Source organism: Lepisma saccharinum, chromosome 28 (assembly GCF_977018435.1).
Source record: "Lepisma saccharinum chromosome 28, izLepSacc3.1, whole genome shotgun sequence".
In the NCBI taxonomy this organism is placed as follows: domain Eukaryota; kingdom Metazoa; phylum Arthropoda; class Insecta; order Zygentoma; family Lepismatidae; genus Lepisma; species Lepisma saccharinum.
The window spans coordinates 18,129,564-18,150,951 of record NC_139256.1 but is presented as its reverse complement, the minus strand read 5'-3'; the positions used below and the strand labels follow the sequence as shown (position 1 = coordinate 18,150,951).

At 36.9% G+C, this 21,388-nt stretch overlaps 1 protein-coding gene across 1 annotated transcript in view; it reads left to right on the top strand.

Moving 5' to 3' along the window:
- Window positions 1-7,119, top strand: part of LOC145980765 (uncharacterized) — a 703,732-nt gene extending 696,613 nt beyond the window's left edge. Inside the window, exon 3 of the mRNA XM_083113831.1 lies at window positions 5,415-7,119. Coding sequence (XP_082969957.1) covers window positions 5,415-5,938 — 524 coding nt within the window. The 3' untranslated portion in view covers window positions 5,939-7,119. The remainder of the gene's footprint in view (window positions 1-5,414) is intronic.
- The last annotated feature ends 14,269 nt before the right edge of the window (window positions 7,120-21,388 follow it).

Below are 21,388 nucleotides of genomic sequence, written 5' to 3'. Positions count from 1 at the left end.
GGGAAACAAAGCGAATCCAGTTTATATTTAAAATAGTCGACGGAAGTCTGAACTTGTCAACAATGCCAAAGATTTTTTGCCCACCTCCGTAGCACAGTGGTTATCAGAGCGCGCTACAACGCTAGTTGTCCCGGGTTCAAATCTCGACCTGGACATGGGTGTCCTTTTTGAGTGTTCCTTCATGAATTACATCATATCATCACTCATTCTGTTTTTCGCGATTAGCAAAAAAAGTTACAGAAAAGCGACATAAAATAAACCAAGTCAATCAATGAATCAAAATAAAATACAGCGTGTCCACAATGAGACTCCAACATTTTGAAAGTCTATAACTTTTTCATTTTAAATTGTACAACTGTGATTCCGGAAGCAGCAGAAGCAGAAACTCAAAACGTTTATGTGGTAACGTTTTAGTGCGCGCAATAGCCGTAGTGGCGCTGCAGCAATCGATTGTTTGATAATTGAGATTCCAAACGAGCGTGCACAGGTTGTGTGGTGGTGCGCAGAAACGAAATCACTTATTCAAGTGCAACAAAACTTTCGTCGTGTGTACAATAAGGATCCTCCGACATTCACGATTATAAAGAAGTGGTGTGATCAGTTTTTGGCGACCGGCAATGTTTTGAAAGGACACTGTGGTGGTAAACCCAGAATCCAGGAACAGGTTGTAGAAAATGTGCGGAGGTCATTCGAAAGGAGTCCACAGACGTCAGTAAGACAAGCAGCGAGAGAACTTGGTATGAAACGGTCGACAATTCACACAGTTCTTCACTGCTTGTCTTACTGACATCTGTGGACTCCTTTCGAATGAACCTGTGCACGCTCGTTTGGAATCTCCATTTTCAAACAATCGATTGTTGCAGCGCCACTACGGCTATTGCGCGCACTAAAACGTTACCACATAAACGTTTTGAGTTTCTGCTTCTGCTGCTTCCGGAATCACAGCTGTACAATTTAAAATGAAAAAGTTATAGACTTTCAAAATGTTGGAGTCTCATTGTGGACACGCTGTATTTTCAACTACAATCTTATGATTCGTAAAAATTATAATGATAATAATAATACTAATAGGTAAAACTATAAGTTAGTATGACTGAAGGGTAGGATATGAACTCTTATTCTGCTTGCCCCCCTTTCCATGAGAAAAAATCTTACGGTGCCCTTGTCTTGAAGCATCGGGTATACATATTATATACATGGTTTTTCTCACAAGAGTTAAAAAGAAAATTGACTTCCATCATCTTGTGTTCTGCAATAATAATGCATAAATAAGCAGCTTATCAATTTATCTACAAGATCTCGCTTCGTGCAGCAAGATTTGATCCTGTTCTTTTGTACCATGCGAAAGCTGTTATAATTGTTAATTCTTCACTCGTAAGGGGAAAAAGTTTAATTTGTGCAAGTTGTTCTAAACAATAAGTCTATTGTTGTCTTGTTTTCCTAACAATTCCGTCTCTATGGAAACAAGCGCTTTCCATTGACTTCATTTGAAACTTTTCTTCGGAAACTCGGGACTTCCTGTAAGCCTATTATAGCTTTGTTTGGACGGAAGAAGTTGTTAAGGTTCTTCTCGACGATCGCTCGTCAATCATTCGCGCTCTTTCCATGGAGAAATAAAGAGGACGGGCAAAGGGAGAGGCAGTACTTCATAAGCAACTCCCTCGAGTTTCCTTCAACCCCAAATGCTGTTCCTTTCCCGAAGTGAGATGTTTTAAAACATAAATTCTTCGTGATGCGGTATTTCATTAAAATCACGGCTGTTCCCAACATCCAAATTAGAGAAACGCTCGACCTTGAAACTATACAGGGTGTTTCCGGGCTGATGATACAAACTTTCAGGCATGATGGAGAAGGGCACATGTATCAATTTGAGATAAGGAGCCCTGGTCCTGAAACGACTTAGTCGAAAGTTATAAGCGAAAATCGGTGGATGAAGATGTAATACTTTTATTGCAAGTTCCCAAGTTATTTGCATTAGCTAACTCTGATTACAAAAAGGGATAAGCTTTAGGATTAATTACTTCTGGCGAAACTGCCACAGAGATGGGAAATATATGACCTAGAATCATCTCGCTTTGAGTGCATCGGTGCCTTGTAACCAGCAAGTCCCGAATTCGATTTCCCGTGTTGGCCTGTAAATGTACACTCTGTCCCACATATCTCTGGAGCAGACGAACGAAAACAAGTCTCTGCGCAAGTAGTGACGCGAGACAGCTCCACCAATGAACACGTGAGAGGAACGGGATTGCGTGGAGGGGGAAGCGACTGCAGTTACCAGCCATCGCAGGAGCGTGTACTGCTTCGCTCGGCCTACTTGATTTCCTCCAATTGATTGCTCGGCCTTGCTCCAGAGATAACGGAGACATGGTATAGTCCTGATTAATGTATTTGTGCTAAACTTTGTTTTATTCTTGTACTGCCTTAAAAGGAGTTGCTCGAACAGTGTTCATTATTATACAGTGCCATCAATATATTTTAAAGCCGGCCCCCGTGGTGGAGTGGTTAGCACATCGCGCTACGACGCCAGGGGTCCCGGGTTCGAATCCTGGCCTGAATGTTTGTAAGTGTCTTCATCAATTTCATCATGTCATCAGTCATCCTCATCTTCGCAAATTAGCCAAAAGTGGCACAAATGCGAAGTAAAGCAAATCAATCAATATATTTTAGAAAACGTAGTCTTACATTTTGAGAGCGGCACATGCCCCTCTCGCCAATGGCTGTGACATAAGCTACCTAACCTATTAATCATAAGCTCCTTTCTACAACGGTAGCTTTGGCTCGCATTTTAGACTGGCCACCTCATTAGGGTGTCTTGTGACCCTTGCTGAATGGAAAATAAGAACCTCCTGGGACCTTCCTGACCTCGTTTCAGGTAAACAAGACGATGCTTCAACCCTTTCACTAAAGCTTCACGGGTGGGGAAATTGTCTCACTTATTCATAAGCACTGCAGGACATAAAGTGAGGCAATTGGATGAGAGGATGCGACTAAGCGCATTGAAGTTTTCACGCATGAGCTCGCTCAGGAAACAGATGAAAAGACGTTTTCTTACCAACTCCAGCTCAAGATGAGCCTGAGCGAAAGAGGAAAGGAGGGGTGGGGGTGTATATTCTTAAGTCAAAGTTCCAAAGAACAAGCGGTATTGAGTAACTTGCTATTCTTGTTTCTGAGCATCGTCTGAAGTTTCTTTTTTCTCCTCTTGTGCTTGAGAAGATGTTATAGGAGCCCGTCTGGGAGAAGATACTACCTACGCCCGTTCCCCCTTTTCTCGTTTCTCTCATGAACTTCTAGAAGAAGTTTTCTGTCTTTTCAAACTCGGGAAATCTTCGCGGATAGTCAATTGCACGACTTTGTGGAAATCCGATCACGTAAAGGAAACATTTCCTGCCCCCTTGCTGTATTTAATAGGGTTACTTGTATAGGATTAAATGGTTATACAGTGGAATTGCATTAGAATTGTACGTGTAATCAGGTTATGACTGATTGATTTGGTCTATTTTGTGTTTGCTTTTCTGACACTTTTGTTACATGCAGTGCACTTGAAACAAAATACTCACATCAACAAGTGCATAAGCTATTGTAAATATTGTGTGTATAGATGTTCCTTTGGTATTTTATTTTCTTGTATTATAAGTGTGTTTCACCTACGCCACAGACTGTTGCATTGTGGATGATTGAGGTCAGTTCTTGTAAGCATTACGGAATTCAAACAGGTGGGCGGGAGATACTAACACGGACATTGCTACCTCCATTTGGTGCAAGGTGCATAAATCTTAATCATAAAACCTCAGCTAGAATATCTACAGGGTAGGGTTCTTTGTAGACAACGAAACCATACAGGATGCCTTCCAATGGAGACGTTTAAACGTATATATTATATAAACAAGGATACATGGAAATAGAATATTTAGATGATGAGCTACTTTTCTCTATAATTCTCATCTACAGTCAAGTTTTATCTCAATGTGTTTTTTATTGTTTCTTTTCTTCAATTTGTATATTCTTCTATCTGGACTTCCTTCTTAATGAATGTTCTGGAACTGGACTTCTTTCTTGTCTTCTTTGTGAACTTCCCTCTGGATTTCCATTTATTTATGTTTTTTGACGATTTAATGAATTCCTTTATCCTTTAAGCTTTGGGAAATATACTAATCTCCTCCCTTGCGGCTGCGATTGGAACGCGCCAACACTAACTGGGTACAACAGAGTGTATACTTGGTGCCAAACGATTGAGACGCGCAACCAAAATTTCCGCTATGGGAATGGTAAATCAATAAAACAGATGCAATATCTGTTTAAAGATGCAAATTTGTATCAGTGCTTTGACTTCTTTAGTTTTCTGATCAATTTACATATGATCACTGGTTTGATTTATCGCGTATATACATTAATTTATTTCTTTTATATTTATTCTTTATCTTCTTATAGTAGATTCTATTGTTTTTCATCTTTCCAATCTGCTTTATTCTTATTTATAAACTTATTCACATATATTATGCTAATTCTTAATCTTGCACGCCTGGTGCTGCCATCTCTATTCCTGTTTGGCAAATTATTTACATTACTTGATCCTATTGGGTACGTAACAACATTCGCGATTTAAAACAAACGTGCAGTTGGTGTAGATGTAACGAACGCTACGTGGTGGATATTTCCTTACAAACGACAAATAAAATTGGCCGCAAACATGGCGGCGGTGCGCATCCTGACGTCACATGAAACCCACCTATAGAATATTACGTTCAACGTAATTGGAAGTTGTATCCTGTGCTGAACGAATAAATAACTATCAATTATCGCGAAGATCAGGATGAGTAATGATATGACGAAATTGCTGAAGGTACACTCACAAAGAACGCCCATGCCCACTCAGGCCGAGATCCGAACCAATATAATATATATATATATATATATATATATATATATATATTGAAGGTTTCAGTGACTTTGCCTATAGTACTATTACTATGTATATGTGTATATTGAGATTAGCAACAATATATATATATATATATATATATATATATATATTAGAAGAAATAAAGAGACAAAGCTATGAAGAAAGTTAATTTTTATAGCACCGAGTAATTAAAATTTTAAAAAAGTCCTGTTTTCGAACATTCTCTTCGAGACTTCGAACTTTCAGTCTTGAAATTTCCCCCCAAATTCAGAAGTTAATATAGAATACGTAAAATAATGATTCCTAACAGTCAAAATCTTTTTCTTCTAAACACTGGGGGCGCAGGGTTGCCGTGGCTCACCTTAGACTTTTCCTTAGCGCCACCAGGGTGTACTATAGTTTGAAATAATTTCCAATGTTTCATTTTATATTCCTAGAATGTTGAATATCATAATAACTCCGTGTTCTTACATGCATTACAATCAAATTTATTTCGAATTTTTCTATTTTTCAGGAAACAAATTCGTATGTGATTGCCGACTCGCATGGATGCACCAACTGAGAAACGAGACAGAAAACGAGAGAGTGCGAAATGCTTTGGAAGAATTGACCTGCTTCTTGGAAGAACCTGATGATGGCGCCACCACCACTGCACCAGAGCCCCCTTCCGGCAGTACCATGCACAGCGGAGCAGTCATGAACCACACCAAGGATTACGTCCGAGACCAAATGGATGCATTCAGTCTCGAGTTGCAGTACGACGGCATCTTCGCTCAGAATACGCCGAATTTGCTGGAGACTACGACTGGCGGCAACACCATGGGAAAGGAGACGCACCTGTTAAGTATTCCTACCGAGGAACTCCCCTGTCCTGAGCCGCAAGAAGAATCTGAAGCGATTTCAAACGAGCTCGACGCAATGCCCTCATTTGGAAATGACGGAAGGGATGAGTTTTCCGAAACGAACACGGGTAGCGCTGCAGTCGCATCATCTCTCCTCGGTTTCAGTATTCTAGCCGTAATGTCTGTGCTTACGTGAATCGCCACGGGACTTACTGTGAATATTTGTGTTGACAAATGACAAACGATGGAAAAAAAAGAGTAATGTCAGAAACACAAGAAACGGGAGGAACAGCATATTTTCAAGTTAGGTTTAGTGTAGAGAAGACAAAGAGAAATGTTCAGGAGTGACATTTTCGAGCTGGATTCTCGAGAGGTTTTTTTCCTTAAAAAATAACAAAGAGAAACTCATATGCTACAAGAGAAGTTAGGTTTTAAATGGTGAACTTCTTTTGTTGTGTTCTTTGCAGCGACTAATTGCACAATTCGCTTTTAGTCTTTTATTGCAGAGTAAATGTTTACAAGGAATTTTACGTGCACGAAACTCAAACTTTGTCTTTTAGCGTCTTCAAAACATCTTTTATTTATTATTGTTTAGACATCCCTTGCTTCTAAGCAGTATTTAATAGTGAAATTTACCTCTGTCAAAGTAAAAAGGCATTTTTAAAATATTATCAACAGAACAAAACTTGTCTTGTTTCCATAACGTCGGTTCATTTTTTTAAAAAAAAAAATAGGATGTAAGATATTTTTGTCGCTTCTTCTAATTGTACATTGCACATTTCTTTTCGAGATCTTGACTTGTAACGATAAGGATATTTTTCTTTCCTTTTGGGAAGGACTGTGTACATATATATACAAAGTGTTTATGTGAAAGTGTCGAATATAATACGTAGTGTTTATAATCATTTCTGCTATGGTAATTGGTAGGCAATAAGATTTGAGGGGAATTTAAACACCATATTTATTTACCTCCATAGGCGGATTATAAGACAATCACAAAGAAATATTGCTAATATGTTGATTATTTGAAAGTCTGACTTAATTATTCTTTGAATGGAAATCTACGAACTGATCAAACTATTAAAATTGATACCTTAACTACAAAGTTAAATATTAGCTTTCTTAACCCTACCTACACCCAGGGGTGCTACAGTGTGGTTTCATGACGCACCTGCGTCATGGGAATTTTTTGGGGGGGACAATATTTTATACCAATTCTATGTATCTTCACACAAAAATGGGGGGGATCGTATCGTTTGATTGACTTGTTATTGATTTTTAGTTTTGGTTATGTATAGTTTTTCTATCTACCTGTGGATGATTGCGGCGATATGGTTGAAACACCACTTCTTATGCCTTTAGGATCGGTTTAGATGGAGGGGGAGGCGTGGTATTTGCATATTAATACAAGGTTAGTCGAGCAGACAAACTGTGCAGAATAAGGTTGACTAACAATGGCAGTGAGCCTAAAGTCTCTAAAGTAAACATATATTACTTAAATATGTGTATTATACAGTGACGCAACCACAGGGGGACAGGGGGTCATTGCACCCCAATCTTCGACGGAAATCAATTCTAGGGGGGACAAACATTGACGGCCAAGGGCACCTGCAGAGGGGCACAGAGGAACAATTACCCCTTCGATTTCAAATTTTATGCAAATAAAAATACATTTTGTAAAATATCTTACTTGCTTCGCTCGAATTATCTGCTTTTCTCGTTTTCGTCAAGTTCAGAGCTGTAGCTAGGGGTGGCGGAAGTCGGCCATGGTCGCCGAATGATCTAAAAAAAAGTTGTAAAAACGAGAATGCCATGGCGTCCAGTGAAATTATTTACGCCCTATTAAATCAATATTGTTTTCAATTGCAAAAATTGGATCTAAAAATTTTCTTGCTCGCTTCGTTCGCAATCTGCTTGTTTTCTGTAATGTAATGTATTTAAATAATATGTGTTGTATATTTGTATTGAATAACCTTTGAATACGTACACAATTTAGTGTTAGCTTGTTGAATATGTATTTTCTTATTTTATGTCGCTCCATGTTGCATATGTTGTACATGAAAGTTACACATGTACTTTTCTTCGGAATGCATTGATCATTCATTTTCTGCCATTCAAAAATACAGTTTGTGTCCTTGTTTTCCATTATTAACTAATGTGAAATTGACTGTGTTGAAAAACTATTTCAAATAATTAGTAGTTTGTTCCGAATAAATGCTTTAGCATAGACTTCTACCCCTTTTTGCGTAATTTATGAGGATAAAAACGTCTTTGATACAACTACTATTAAGAAAGCCATTATTAGTATTATTATTATTTTAATTATTGGTACGTTGCCCCCCCCCCCAGACAAAAATTCGTGGTTGCACCTCTGGTATTACATTTTCCCGCATATTTTGTCTGACAAAAATAATTTGAGTAATTAATTCGACATAAACGGGGGGGGGGGGGGTTCTACCGTTTTGGGGGATGGGCACCCCTGCTAACACACACACACACACACACATTTTTAAAAGCACGCCCTCTGCTAAACGTAACGCATTGCTAAAGCTCATCTAAAGGTCATTACTGTCTTCTTCTCCTTCGAAAAGTGAAGTATATTGTATTCTTATATACGAATGTGGAAGTGCAGATTTTACTTTCCTTATCATAAATGAAACCCTTTCCTTTGCTCGGGCAAATGTACTGAATCTAAAAACGAACCGTCGATTGTAGTACTATAGGAAACAATTTTTGATGCGTTTGCCGACATGGTAACATGTTTCACTGCATATAAACAAGCATCTGAGAAGATCTCTAACTAATACATGTAGGTCTAGGTCGTTGCTATGGGGTTTACACAGTTAAATCCAAGGGCATTTAGCTTCGTACTTGTTCTGACACGACATAAAAGTGCTTGAACATAAATAAGATTTACAGTAAAATTTAAAAGTGTACTTTACATGAAGCGGTTTCACAGTTCTGATCACAACAATGAAGAATTCAGTGTTGTTTTACGACCTAATTAAGATACTGGTTTTCATCTCTTTCAGACTAAACTGTTAAACACAATTTCTACGTATTTTATTATAAATATACGCACAGTGAAGTTTAGAAATAAAGCGGTGGACGTATTGGAATAATAGTTATTTGTTTCGTGGAAATTAATTTCCTGAATTTTATACACGAACAGTTTCTCGAAAGTTTTACAGTAATAACATTCACATATAAAAGGGCAAACAATACCAAAATATTTTTGAATTGATTATAACATAAACTTTACGAAAGATCGTCAAATGCCAAATACTTAGAAATATAATATATAACAGCGTCCTAATTCATGAATAGCACGAGTTCAGTTGCCTTGCCACAATAACGAAATCAATACCGATTGGCCATGTAACCTAATGATATTGTGAATGCTGTTTCAAATGCCTAATTTCAGTTCTTATTCTAACGACATTCAAAATTGTATTTTACTATTTAGTACAATACGAAGAATGTTCGAGTGAATTATTAAGCAACGATAGTTTGAGTCAACTGAGATTACCAAGTCTGCAGTCACGTCTACAGCAAAAAACGCATGGGAAAGGAAGAATATTTTGTGAAGGGCACTCGAATTTATTACACATCTAAACACAGCATGTATTAGGAGTTAAAGTTTGATTTATCTACCAAGTGTTTCTTGTCCGTTGTGAAGACAGGATGACGGAGTTGTCTAACTAACTGTTGTCACACACTTCTGAGAACTGCAGTAGTACATCTTTGTTTCTCAAACCCATATCTAGATATTTGTCACATGCACTGGCGCCGATTACGGGAGCGGGTGGGGCAATTGATATTCCTCTCATTTAAGCGTCATGAGAGTATAAACAGAATAAGATAGTCAATACAACTAAATAATTGATCTTGCGTATAACAAACTAAATTTTCTTATTTGAAAAATTTAGACCTCTATGGAAATATCATGTTAAAATATACACGTATATTGAAAATTTCGAGCTACCTCCGATTGTTATAGCAATTGAGAACAAAATAAATTTAATATTGAGCCTACATTAAATACCGAAAAATATGCAGAATCTTAACGCAAATAGTGCATTTCGTCTACATAAATAAAATTCACGTATTACATGTGCATTTCAGGACTTCATATGACTTCATAATTATCGTCACGATGCTCATTTGTCAACATTTTTTGTCAGTCTATAAATTCGTTCCCCTCACACACTAACAATTTAATTGCCATAGCAGAAAATGATTTTAAAAATACATTTCCATAATATCCTTTGTCATTGCACAATAGTGAATATATTCTGAAATATTTGTTTTTAAAGTATTGTGATCGTTTGGTCTCGTCCTGCAAAGTGGAAGTTGTATTCTACTATTAACGCATTAGGCTGTGTCTTTGCATGTGCGTGATTGCGTGTGCGCGTTTTCGTATGTATGCCTGACATGTTGTTTGTGCGTGCGTGTGTATAGGTTCTGTATATAAATATTTGGTTCATATTTTAGTCCCGAAAAAACGAAATGTAAGTTTTTCTTCAAAGAATGTATTTTAAGCCAGTTCATTGGTAATAGTCACGGTAAATGAACTGTTAGATTCATACCCTCAGATACCCAGCACTGCCCGTTCAGGATAATTTTAATTAGTGTATAGTTTTAACCTTCTCTCCATTCATGTTACCAATGTAGATCTGCATACAATGAGAGAAAATAAAACATAAAAATAGAGATTTGTCAGTTTCTTCCCTTGAACTATGTAGCACATAAAATGTGAAATTTTGTTGAATGTTGAATTTTTGGGTGTGATGGAAAAGTTTATTAGATAACCTTTAAATGTTGCGTTGTGAGGTCTGTAACATTAGTCTTTAATATTATGATTTATCTGACATATTTGGCATATGTCAAAGCCATGGTTTGATAATGAATGTCATAATCTAATAGAAATAAGAAATCAGGCTAGACTTAAGTGGTTAAATAACTCTGATGGTACAAATCTAAGCAATTATAATAGAATAAAGCGAGAAGTTAACCGCACGTTTAGAAGTAAAAAAAAGAGATTACTTGAAAGGCAAATTACCGAAATTGAAACAAACACCAAAAACAAAAATATCAGAGATTTATATAAAGGTGTAAATCAATTTAGAAAGGGGTGGCAACCTAAAGTAAACTTGATAAAAGATAAAGACGGTGATTTTTGGGCTGACCCAAGTGATATTTTAAATAAACGGAAGAGCTACTTTAATGACCTTTTAAATGTTCATGTAGGAGATAAATCAGAAGTAAATGAAGTACACACAGCAGAATCTTGAGTTCCAGAACCTAACTTGACTGAAGTTAAAGATGCTATTAAAAGGCTAGCTCCTGACATTGATTTAATACCAGCTGAGTTAATTAAATATGGTGGAAATTCGTTAATATGTCAAATTCATAAATTAATTTGTTTAATATGGAATAAAGAAGAAATCCCTCAACAGTGGAAAGAATCCATAATTGTTCCTGTGTTTAAAAAAGGTGATAAAATGAACTACAATAATTACCGTGGAATTTCTCTACTCTCAACAACATATATAATATTATCTAACATTCTTTTAACAGGACTAACCCCATATGCTAATGAAATTATAGGTGATTACCTATCAATGTGGATTTAAACGTAACAGATCAAACACATCAAATTGAGAAAAAGTGGGAATATGATCAAAATGTCCATCAGCTATTCATTGATTTCAAAGAAGCATATGATTCGGTCAAAAGAGATAAATTATATAACATATTACTCGAGTTTGGAATACCTCAGAAGCTTGATTAGTATGATAAAAGTATGCACCAGTGAAACAGAAAGTAAAATTCGTGTGGGTATTAATGTGTCTGACAAATTTACAATTCATGATGGGTTAAAATAAGGAGATGCATGATCTCCATTGCTCCTTAATTTTACCTTAGAATATGCTGTTAGGAAGGTAAAAGAAACTAAAGAATGACTAAAATTAAATGGTGTGACTCAGTTGTTAGCATATGCAGATGATGTAGACTTACTGGGGGATGATGTGAATACAATTAAGAATAATGCTAAAATATTTTTCAAAACTGCTAAAGAGATAGGTTTGGAATTTAACAAAGAGAAAACTAAATATATGCTTACAGGCCGAAACCAAGTGTTAGGTAATAATCAAAATCTAATTGTTGATAACAACTAGTTTGATCCAGTTTCCAAATTCAAATACTTAGGAGAAATATTAACAAATGAAAATTATATTAAAGAGGAAATAAAAAGTAGGCTTAATTCAGGAAATGCATGTTACTTCTCTCTTCATAAACTTTTGTCTTCTCGTTTAATATCTAAGAACATGGGCGTCCGGAAGGGGGGCAAGGGGGGCCGTGCCCCCCCTGAAAAATGAAAGTCAACCGAAAATTATGTATTTCACAAATATAATTTCATTTTAGCCAAAATAATATGTGTTAATTATTGCATGAACATCATAAATTCAAATTTAAGCAATGTTTTTTTTAGGGAACAACACTATTTTTGGAGATAATGTGCCTTGTTTTTCCCCCACTGGAAAAAAATACCTTCCTTGCCCCTCCCTGGAAAAAATCCTGCGGACATCCATGTCTAAGAAACTAAAAGTTAAAATATACAAAACAGTAATTTTGCCTGTAGTATTGTGTAGTATTATGGGTGTGAAACTTGGTCCCTTACATTCAAAGAGGAACATAAATTGAGAGTATTTGAAAATAAGATCCTTAGGAAAATATTTGGACCTAAAAGGGATGTGGAGACAGGTGAGTGGAGAAGGTTACATAGTTTAGAAGTACATCATTTGTATTCATGTCCAGATATTAGTAGAATAATTAAATGAAGAAGACTTAGGTGGGCAGGCCATGTGGCACGAATGGGAGAGGAAAGAGGAGTTTCCAGGATTCTTGTTGGAAACCTGATGGTAAGAGAGCTGTAGGAAGACCAATACGAAGATGGAGGGATAAGGTTGAGATGGACCTAAAGGAAATCGGTAGGGATGGAAAAGAGTATATAGATCTTGCTCAGGATAGGGAAAGATGGAAAGCCTGTATTGCTGCAGCCATGAATCTTCGGGTTTAAGAAGGCTCGAGAGTTAGTTAGTTAGATTTATCTAACATGTATACCCTCTCAATACACGTACATACTATTAATACGAGCTTCAGCGGTTAGCATTTGTATGAATCCAGAATTCTAGATTCGAATCCCGGGTTAAGCATGAATTTCTCTCTATCTGATTGTTCATTTATTCATTTCAAAGACTTGTTCTCATTGCCATGACGAACCTGAAATGTACGAAAGTGTAGTAAAATGATTTACGATTCCGCCCGCCAAGGAAAAGGAGTACAGCATTCATGAATTCCGATTTCTCCTTAAGAAGTTTAAAAATTAATTCGATTTGTTCATGATGCTGCTGCAAACTACATAAATAGGCCTGTATCAATTCTACTTGATACAGTCCAGTTCTTTTCACGTTTATGCTTGTATTGAAAAATACAATATAATATAAACTTGAATACTGTGCCATTTTGAGCCCTTTAGGCTAATCGCGATAGTAGTGATGAAGAAGATGATTATTGTATGATATTAATGAAATGATAACACAAGAAAACTCCAACCCAATATCTTCGGCTATACTTGAAGTCCTGATTCGAACGCCACTTTAATTGAAAGAAAGTTCCGAAAGATCAGTTTCGCTCTTGTCAACCACATGTCAAGTCCACGTGGAGCCCAGTATATCCTCCCCTGAAACCTTTCCCACCAATAGCGTCCGTTTTAGGAACTGACACTACTTGTCAAGTCTACGTGGAGTAAATGAGAAGTTGTCAATTCAGTTTCTTTAGAGATTTCATAAGGTTGCGGTTATCTTTGCTTGGTTCTGTTATTGAGCCATTTCATGGGAAAGTTGACAAACAAGGTTAATTTTATTTTTATTCAAAGTATAACTTATTATGAATGAAATTAAAGAGATAACTGTGCAGGATTTGCAATTATTAATTTAGCCATTAGTTTCATGGCTTTTAAATAACATATTGTTTCAAACCTATAATTTTTTATAGTAGAAGTGGGATTTTATATGTGGTGTCTTCACATAATTTAGTATCATTATCATAAGATTGATATTGATTGATATGTTGTTTTAAGTCCACTTTATGCACAGTAAGGCTACAGTTTAAAGTGGGATCCGAGCGACTTGTGCCTCCACCGGGTATCGAACCCGGGACCCCTTGATTACAAGACGACGACGCTGCCACTGCGCCATTAGGGAAGCCCTCATTATCATAAGAAAGCTACATTAATTCTAATTTAATTGTAATTTGCTCATTGATTGTTTCTATATTTTAATGTCTGAAGTATTCTACTTCATTTCTGAAACAAACTTCAATTTGAAGAATGTATTTATGATAATGTTCATAGCATTTGCATTGTTCCATACTCCTACAAAGTGCATGGTATCATACCCGTCACAAAATTTGTCACAGGCAAAATTTTTTTTTTTTAAAACGTATGTAGTAATATTTTCAGAAACTAAAAGGAGTAAAGTTTGCCTTGTGAAAAATAAAATAAAATTGTTTCAGAAAACCCATATATATCACAAAGCTTTCTGATAGACTGGGGAAAGTCCTAGTCAAGTTTCAGTAGTGTCACACCCGTCACAATTACAAATAATGTACGTATTTTCTGTATCTAAAAGTTGAGATGGGGGAGGAATATTCTGAAATTAAATAACTTTCATCAAGGAAAATTAAATACATGAATTGATAGAGTTACATGTTTGAAAGTGCTAACAAAATAATTAAGGAATGAATATAAATTTCTATGAATGTCACACTCCTCACAATGGAATTGCCCTATTGTGTTGTGCAATTTTTTTTATACAATGTGGAGACCTTTGGAGTGTAACATCGTCGCAGTTCGTGTTAGATGTCTAAGGAATGCACGTAAAAGTGACAACAAGAGCGTTTCTCAGAAAATCAAGTACTGGCTCGAAACGAGATACGCGCCCGGTCGGCTTCCTATCGAGCTACGTCAACGATACCGATCTGGCGTTCGAATCAGGACTTCAACTATACGACATGGTGAATCGGCTACTCAACGAATTTGACCACCGAAGAGGCACGCTTAAATTTTGTTACACGTTGATTACTTTGCATTTTGTTTGGTTTTTATAACATATGCTCAGTTACCTGAATAGGCAAAAAGACTTCATCTTCTTTTTGTAGATGTATTTTTCTTATTCTGCGTAATTTTTTCTGTGTCTTTCTGCTATCGCGACCCTGACACAGTGTGGTTGTGTTTGGTTATATTTTGGGAACTTATCACCTCCAAGTCAATCAGCGCAATTAAATCAGTGTTCGCTCAGGGTTATGACGTCACATAGTTTGTCGACGGTCATTGTGATGGACAGCGATCAGACCCCGAACACAGATTATGCATGGGCGGTTTCGCCAAAGCAGCGAAAGACCACACATGTTGAGTAAACCGTGAATTGGTAGAGAGACAGCTGAAGAGAATGCACGTAAAAGGAACCATGTCATGAAGGGCCAAGTTGCATATGTAAATAATTATTAGGTCCCAGATTTTTAGGTAAACATTTTTTTTCTGCATGTAAATGTGAGTTCGCCACTGACTTACAAATTCTGATCATGGCAACTAGAGCCTAAATACAGCTTTTTTCACATTAAAACTTATATGTATTTTCAATATTTTGTATGTACATACATATTTCGTAATATTTTCTCACACGTGAATAAAAAAAAGATTTTTTTCTAGAAAATTCCAAGTACATTTTATATTTTTAAATTCTAAAATGTATATCAAAATTTACCCGGTCTCCCCGGTGGCGCAGTGGTAGCGTCTCCGCCTTGTAATCAAGGGGTCCCGGGTTCGATACCCGGTGGAGGCACATAGTGGTTCGGATCCCACTTTAAACTGTAGATCCAGTCTCGATTAGCCTTACTGTGCATAAAGTAGACTTAAAACACTAACTCAATCAAAATTTATCAGAATGAATTCGGGCAACAATGCTCACGTATGATCCACTTAACCAACCAACAGTTAAATAAACTCTCAAACTTCCGAAGATAACAAAGAGATTCTCGTACAAATACATTCCATATTTTTAAAGAATCAGTAATAATAGGCAAAACTTAACTGTTATGTGTAAACATGCAAGATAATTTCAAAATATAGGTAAATATTTCATAAAAAACGTTTATATTTTTCATATTTTTGGCACAAAAAAAGTGTATTTTCCACACCTAAAAATCTAGGTCTGAGTGATTATCCAATCTGTTAAATGGATATTGTTTTAATTCCGGATTTCACTAATCTTAATCGCATACAGATTTGCGGAGCCCAGGCGCAGGTTTTTCTATTCTTTAGGGGGGGGCGTCCACTCACAGTCTTGAGTAAAAGTAGCTGGGAGGGTGGGCTGTATTTTCGATTATTTTACGTCCCTTTTCTACCTCTGCAGTTTAATTCTAACGTTCATGATGAATTGTTAAGATGGGTTAGATTAAGGAATAAACATAATTAATCCATGACTAGCTAGTCACCAGTGAAACCACAAATTAAGCATGAGTCAAATCAATAAAACACTCTAAACTCTGCAATTACCCGTGTTACTACAATAGATTATTTTGTGAAGATTGCATTTGCATATCAAATAACGTTCCTATTGTGACATGAATACGCTTCATTAGACATCTAGTAATCTTCAAGCCATTGTATTTATAGTCCACGATATGATACACGTTTGTGACACGAAGAGAAAAGAATAAACAATGTTTGATGCGTAAAATCACTCTACAATAGGGAATTATAATGTAGATCGTCGTAACAACAGAAAGATTGTGAAAAAGGAATATTTTGCAAATGTCAGAAGCCCAGATCATCTTCCCACAAACAAACAAAAATATTGGGGACTATAGTTATAAATTTTCAAGATTCATGTTCCATGCCACGAACTGAACTCTATCAGTTATTCGTATCTGACTTTTCTCCCTACTTGGCGAAACGATTGTCATTATTGTTAATTATCGTAATCAAAACTTCAGTCGATTATATTTTGTTATTTTCTTAAGTTAGGGATGTACGACATTTATATCCACGTATGCTTTCATTCGAAATAGGTCTAGGAATGGTCTTGTGGACGTTCGGCCATCTTGGAAGTATCTTACTACATATTCGTCGAAAGAGGAAGAGGTGCCACCAAGAACTTGGAATGACATGGCTTTGGAGGATCGAGCTTCAAAACCAAGTAAGTTTTTATTTTGTTTTAGTAACAATATGGAACCTGCAAACACTTCCCTCGATTTGAAGTGAGTTATCATTGAGTTACCATGTTCCAGCAACAAACTGTTCCTAGCTAGGCCTATTGAAAGGTTTGCCAAAATAACCTCATTAGGATACAATTTACTTTGTTTGGACTTTTATAAGCCTGCACGAATCGTCAGTCAGATATAAGTGACAAATGTAAATTTCAGAAACCACTAAAGTTACAAGGATAAAAATTGTTGGACTGGTTAACCTATCAAATATTAATGTACCGAATACTTTCGTAATAGGGGCATGTAAGGTTGTAGACATGAGATTGGATTAAAATATTCGAACTGAACTGATATCACAGGATTGTAAAGTGCTTTGTGGTGTCTGCTAACAAATGGAAAAACCTCGAGTATGGTGACATTGCCTTAATGCATGAAAAGCATCAAAGAAAACGTGTTAAGTTGATTGATTGATTTGGTTTATTTTACTTCGCTTTTTGTGCCACTTTTGGCTAATTTGCGAAGATAGGGGTGAGTAATGACATGATGAAATTGATAAAAATACACTCACAAACATCCACGCCCAGGCCGGGATTCGAACACGGGACCCCTGGAGTCGTAGCGCGATATGCTAACCACTCTTTTTTTTTATTGTCTCATTCTGATATACAAGTTATGGAATTACATTGTTTTTGACATAAGTGTATTACTGCTATTACAATTTGTATTTCTATCTGGTTAACCTTTACATTTTTGTTTGACCTAAATTAAGAATAAAGCACTAATAAGAAATTTGCATACCACTTCTTCCTTGCTTGGAGAGGAATTTTTGCGTATTGTTCTTGCAAGAAGATACTGAATTGTTTCTGAAAACTGCTCTCGTCATTGTGAAATATATATAATAAGTATTCTGTTATCAACCATTGTACTGCTCGTTGTTTTGTTGGTGGAAAAAAATTGAAATCAGGAAAAACTATATCTGTATCCGTAAACTTTGTTAATGAGGTGCGGCATATACAACTGAGCATTGTTCGCAATTTGTTCCATGCCGTGGAGGAGTTTTGGCACTTCGTTATCCTGTGGGCTAAAGAGTCAGGCACGTTGCATGATATACAGTTAGGAGAGTCACTGATTCCATATTGGTATGTCCTATCTCTTGTCACTATAACACGATGAACCACTTTGTACCATATTGATTGGCCAGCTTTTGAAAGGTGTTTGGCGGAGACATTTTCCCATATTTGTGGCCAATTATGTGTATTGAAATCCCTGACTATTCGTGGTACTGTGTGCTTGAAACTATTGATTTCACTATATAACTTTTTAACAGATGGTGTAATTGTCTCATGTCGTAATAACTGGTAGCATACCTGTAAAGCGATGTCCTTATAAAACAAAAACCTTTTGGGGATACTTTGGATATCGATGGGAGCTTCTAATGGAATGTTCCGTATTATCGTCTGTATACATGCTTGGGTCGTTGACTCGTGCAGTGAGAAAGCTGTTTGAAGGCCAGTCTGTACAAACAATGCTCTTGCCTGTGTGTTTACGTGTATTAGTTCCAACCCACCTGTCTTCTCTGATAACGTGACCTCATTTATTGCCACCCGGAAAATTGTATCGTGCCACAAAAAGCAGCCAACAGCTTTGTTGACCTTGGCTAAGTGCTGTGGTTTGAAGGGCAGGATTTTTGCTACATACCAAAGTTTAGAGAAAGCAAAAACGTTGATAAATCTTACTCGTGTTCACTCTGAGGACGTAGATTGCCCTCTCGCACGTGAGTTTACTATTGGCTTCGATCGTTTCATCGATATTTGCATAGAAGTTTATACCTAAAACTTTTATTTTCTTGTCTACAGGGATCTCCGTATTGTTTGTGAAAGGATTCGCCTTGCCAACTGCCAACTTGTATTGTGGTGAAAGCCATAGAAATGCCCTGTAAATGATGCTGGATACTAAACAAAAAGGGGGCTATTGTGAGGACGTACAATGTGCTACTGAAGGGACTACCTTGTAGTACACCTCGTCGCATTTTAAAACTTGTTGTGAAGAAACCATTTATCTTGAGTTTTAGCAGCATATGATTATATAATGTTTTTATCCAATTAATAAAAGTGTCTCCGAAGCCATATGCTTCTAAGACTTTGTACAGATATTCGTGGCTCACTCTGTCATATGCTTGGGAAAAGTCTAAAGATAGAATTGCCTCTGATGCATTCTTATTTTGTTTGGTAATAATTACGTCTCTTATCGTTTGCAGCAAGTGATGTATACTTTGAGACGTATTACAAGCGAACTGTAAATTGCCAATAAGTTTAACCATATATCTTTTTAGACGCTGATTTATGCACCTACTTATAAGTTTGATGTCACTACTCAATATTGAAATTGGCCTAAAATCTGTGACCAACTTTGGATTTGCCTTTTTGGGAACTAACACTATAACTCCCGTGCTACTTGTCTTCCCTATTGTCCCTGTTGTCAACACTTCGTTGACCCATTCCGTTAATTCGTCTCCTATTAGATCCCAGAAACATTGATAGAATTCTGATGGTAATCCATCTTCGGCTGTAGTTTTATTCCTCGGAGCTTTGAATACTGCATCATGAACCTCCTTTTTACTAAACGGTTGTGTGAGCTCAGTTCTTTCATTTTCTGTCAGTGGCGCAGGGAGGTAGTTCAAAAAATTACATTGCGTTTCTGTTGGTTTAAAGGCTTGACCAAGAAGATTTTTATAGTATTGCAAAAACCTGTCGTGTATACTATGAGGGCTGGTGACAACTTCACCGGAATCTAAAGTTAATTTATGAATAACGTGACTCCTGGCGTGTTTATGTTCTTGAAGAATGTGACTTAGTGTGGCTTGCTCGTCAGGGTCTATAGGAAGAATCTTGCTCTTTATTATTGCTGCAGATTTTCGTTTCCTATGTATAGCAAGTAATTGCGCTTTTATTTCATTTGCATAGAGACGATCGAAATTACCTTGCAGTGATAAACGATGGAGATCATTCAAGACTGCATACAAAAAATTATATTTGTTTCTTTGATCTCTACTAACCTCTGCACTGAAGAATTTACTGACATGACGAAATTTAGGCTTAACTCGAGTTTCCCACCACTCGATTAGGGTCTTTTGCACTGGCCGAGAGGCCTTGAGTTCGTTCCACGTTTCCCTGATTAGCTGGACATAACTACCATTGCGTAATAATGTGCTATTTAAAAGCCAGTATCCGCTACCTTGTCGGGGTTTGATCAAATCTAAATTTATTTTGAGAATTGGGACACTATGGTAACTAAAGCATACTGGAAAATTTTGAACACTAATTATATATTCCTGAAATCTTGGTGCGACATAAAACCTATCGATCCTTGACGCACTATTGGAGGTGATATGTGTGTAACCTTGACTTTCGCCGTTGGCGTGTATCCAAGCGTCAAGCAGTTGTAACCCCTGCGTTAATTCATAGAGCGCACGTGAGAAGTTGTATCCTGGATTTTGATCTTGTGAACGAATTACGCAGTTAAAATCTCCCACTAGTATAGTGTCTAGTGTGTGGGATGTCAACTCGGGCCCCACAACTGTTGAAAAAAAATCTTCTCTTTCCCGTCTGTTTTGGCTTCCTGACGGAGCATACACATTACAGAGAAACACTGAGCCTAATTTGGCATTTATTTGTCTGCCCGTGGGATGGGGCACTACATTACGTAAATCCAAGTGTCGCCTACATGCTATGGCAGTCCCTTGTGCAAAGGGAGTAAAATTGTTGTATACTTTAAACATGCTCAGTACAGAAAAATCGTCTATGGCGACCTCTTGTAAGAGGGCCACATCAATAGACGATTTAATGAGAAAGTCATTGAGAGCAATTATTTTGGTCTTACTTTGCATTTGATTCAAATTTATAGATGCCAAGGTAAATGTTTGCATGATTATAACTGTCCACAAAAGAAAACTAAACTTACTTACATTCTTCAACATTACTAATCTCTAATTTCTGCCTATAATGCATTAACTATGCTTTCCACTAAATAAATCTGGGGTAAGTTTGTTACTCGTCGAAGGTTTCTCTTTAGTTACATTTGCTGAATTACTTGTGAAACTAACCTTTGAAACATCTTGGTTTGGGGTACCAGGTTCTACTCTAAATTCGTTATGAACTATTGTGGAACTTACGCATTCATTATTTTTCTTCTTCTTTCTACGTAGCACCATGAACTCTTCCGCCACTGACCGTAACCTTGATACAGATCTTGACCTTGATTTCCTAGGAGAGGTAACTACGGGGAATTCTGCCTCCGCAAACAAAGCACTTGGGGGTGGGGGCGGGGGTATGTGATGCATCTCCTCCGAAGTGGTCAATGTTGGCTGCTCCAT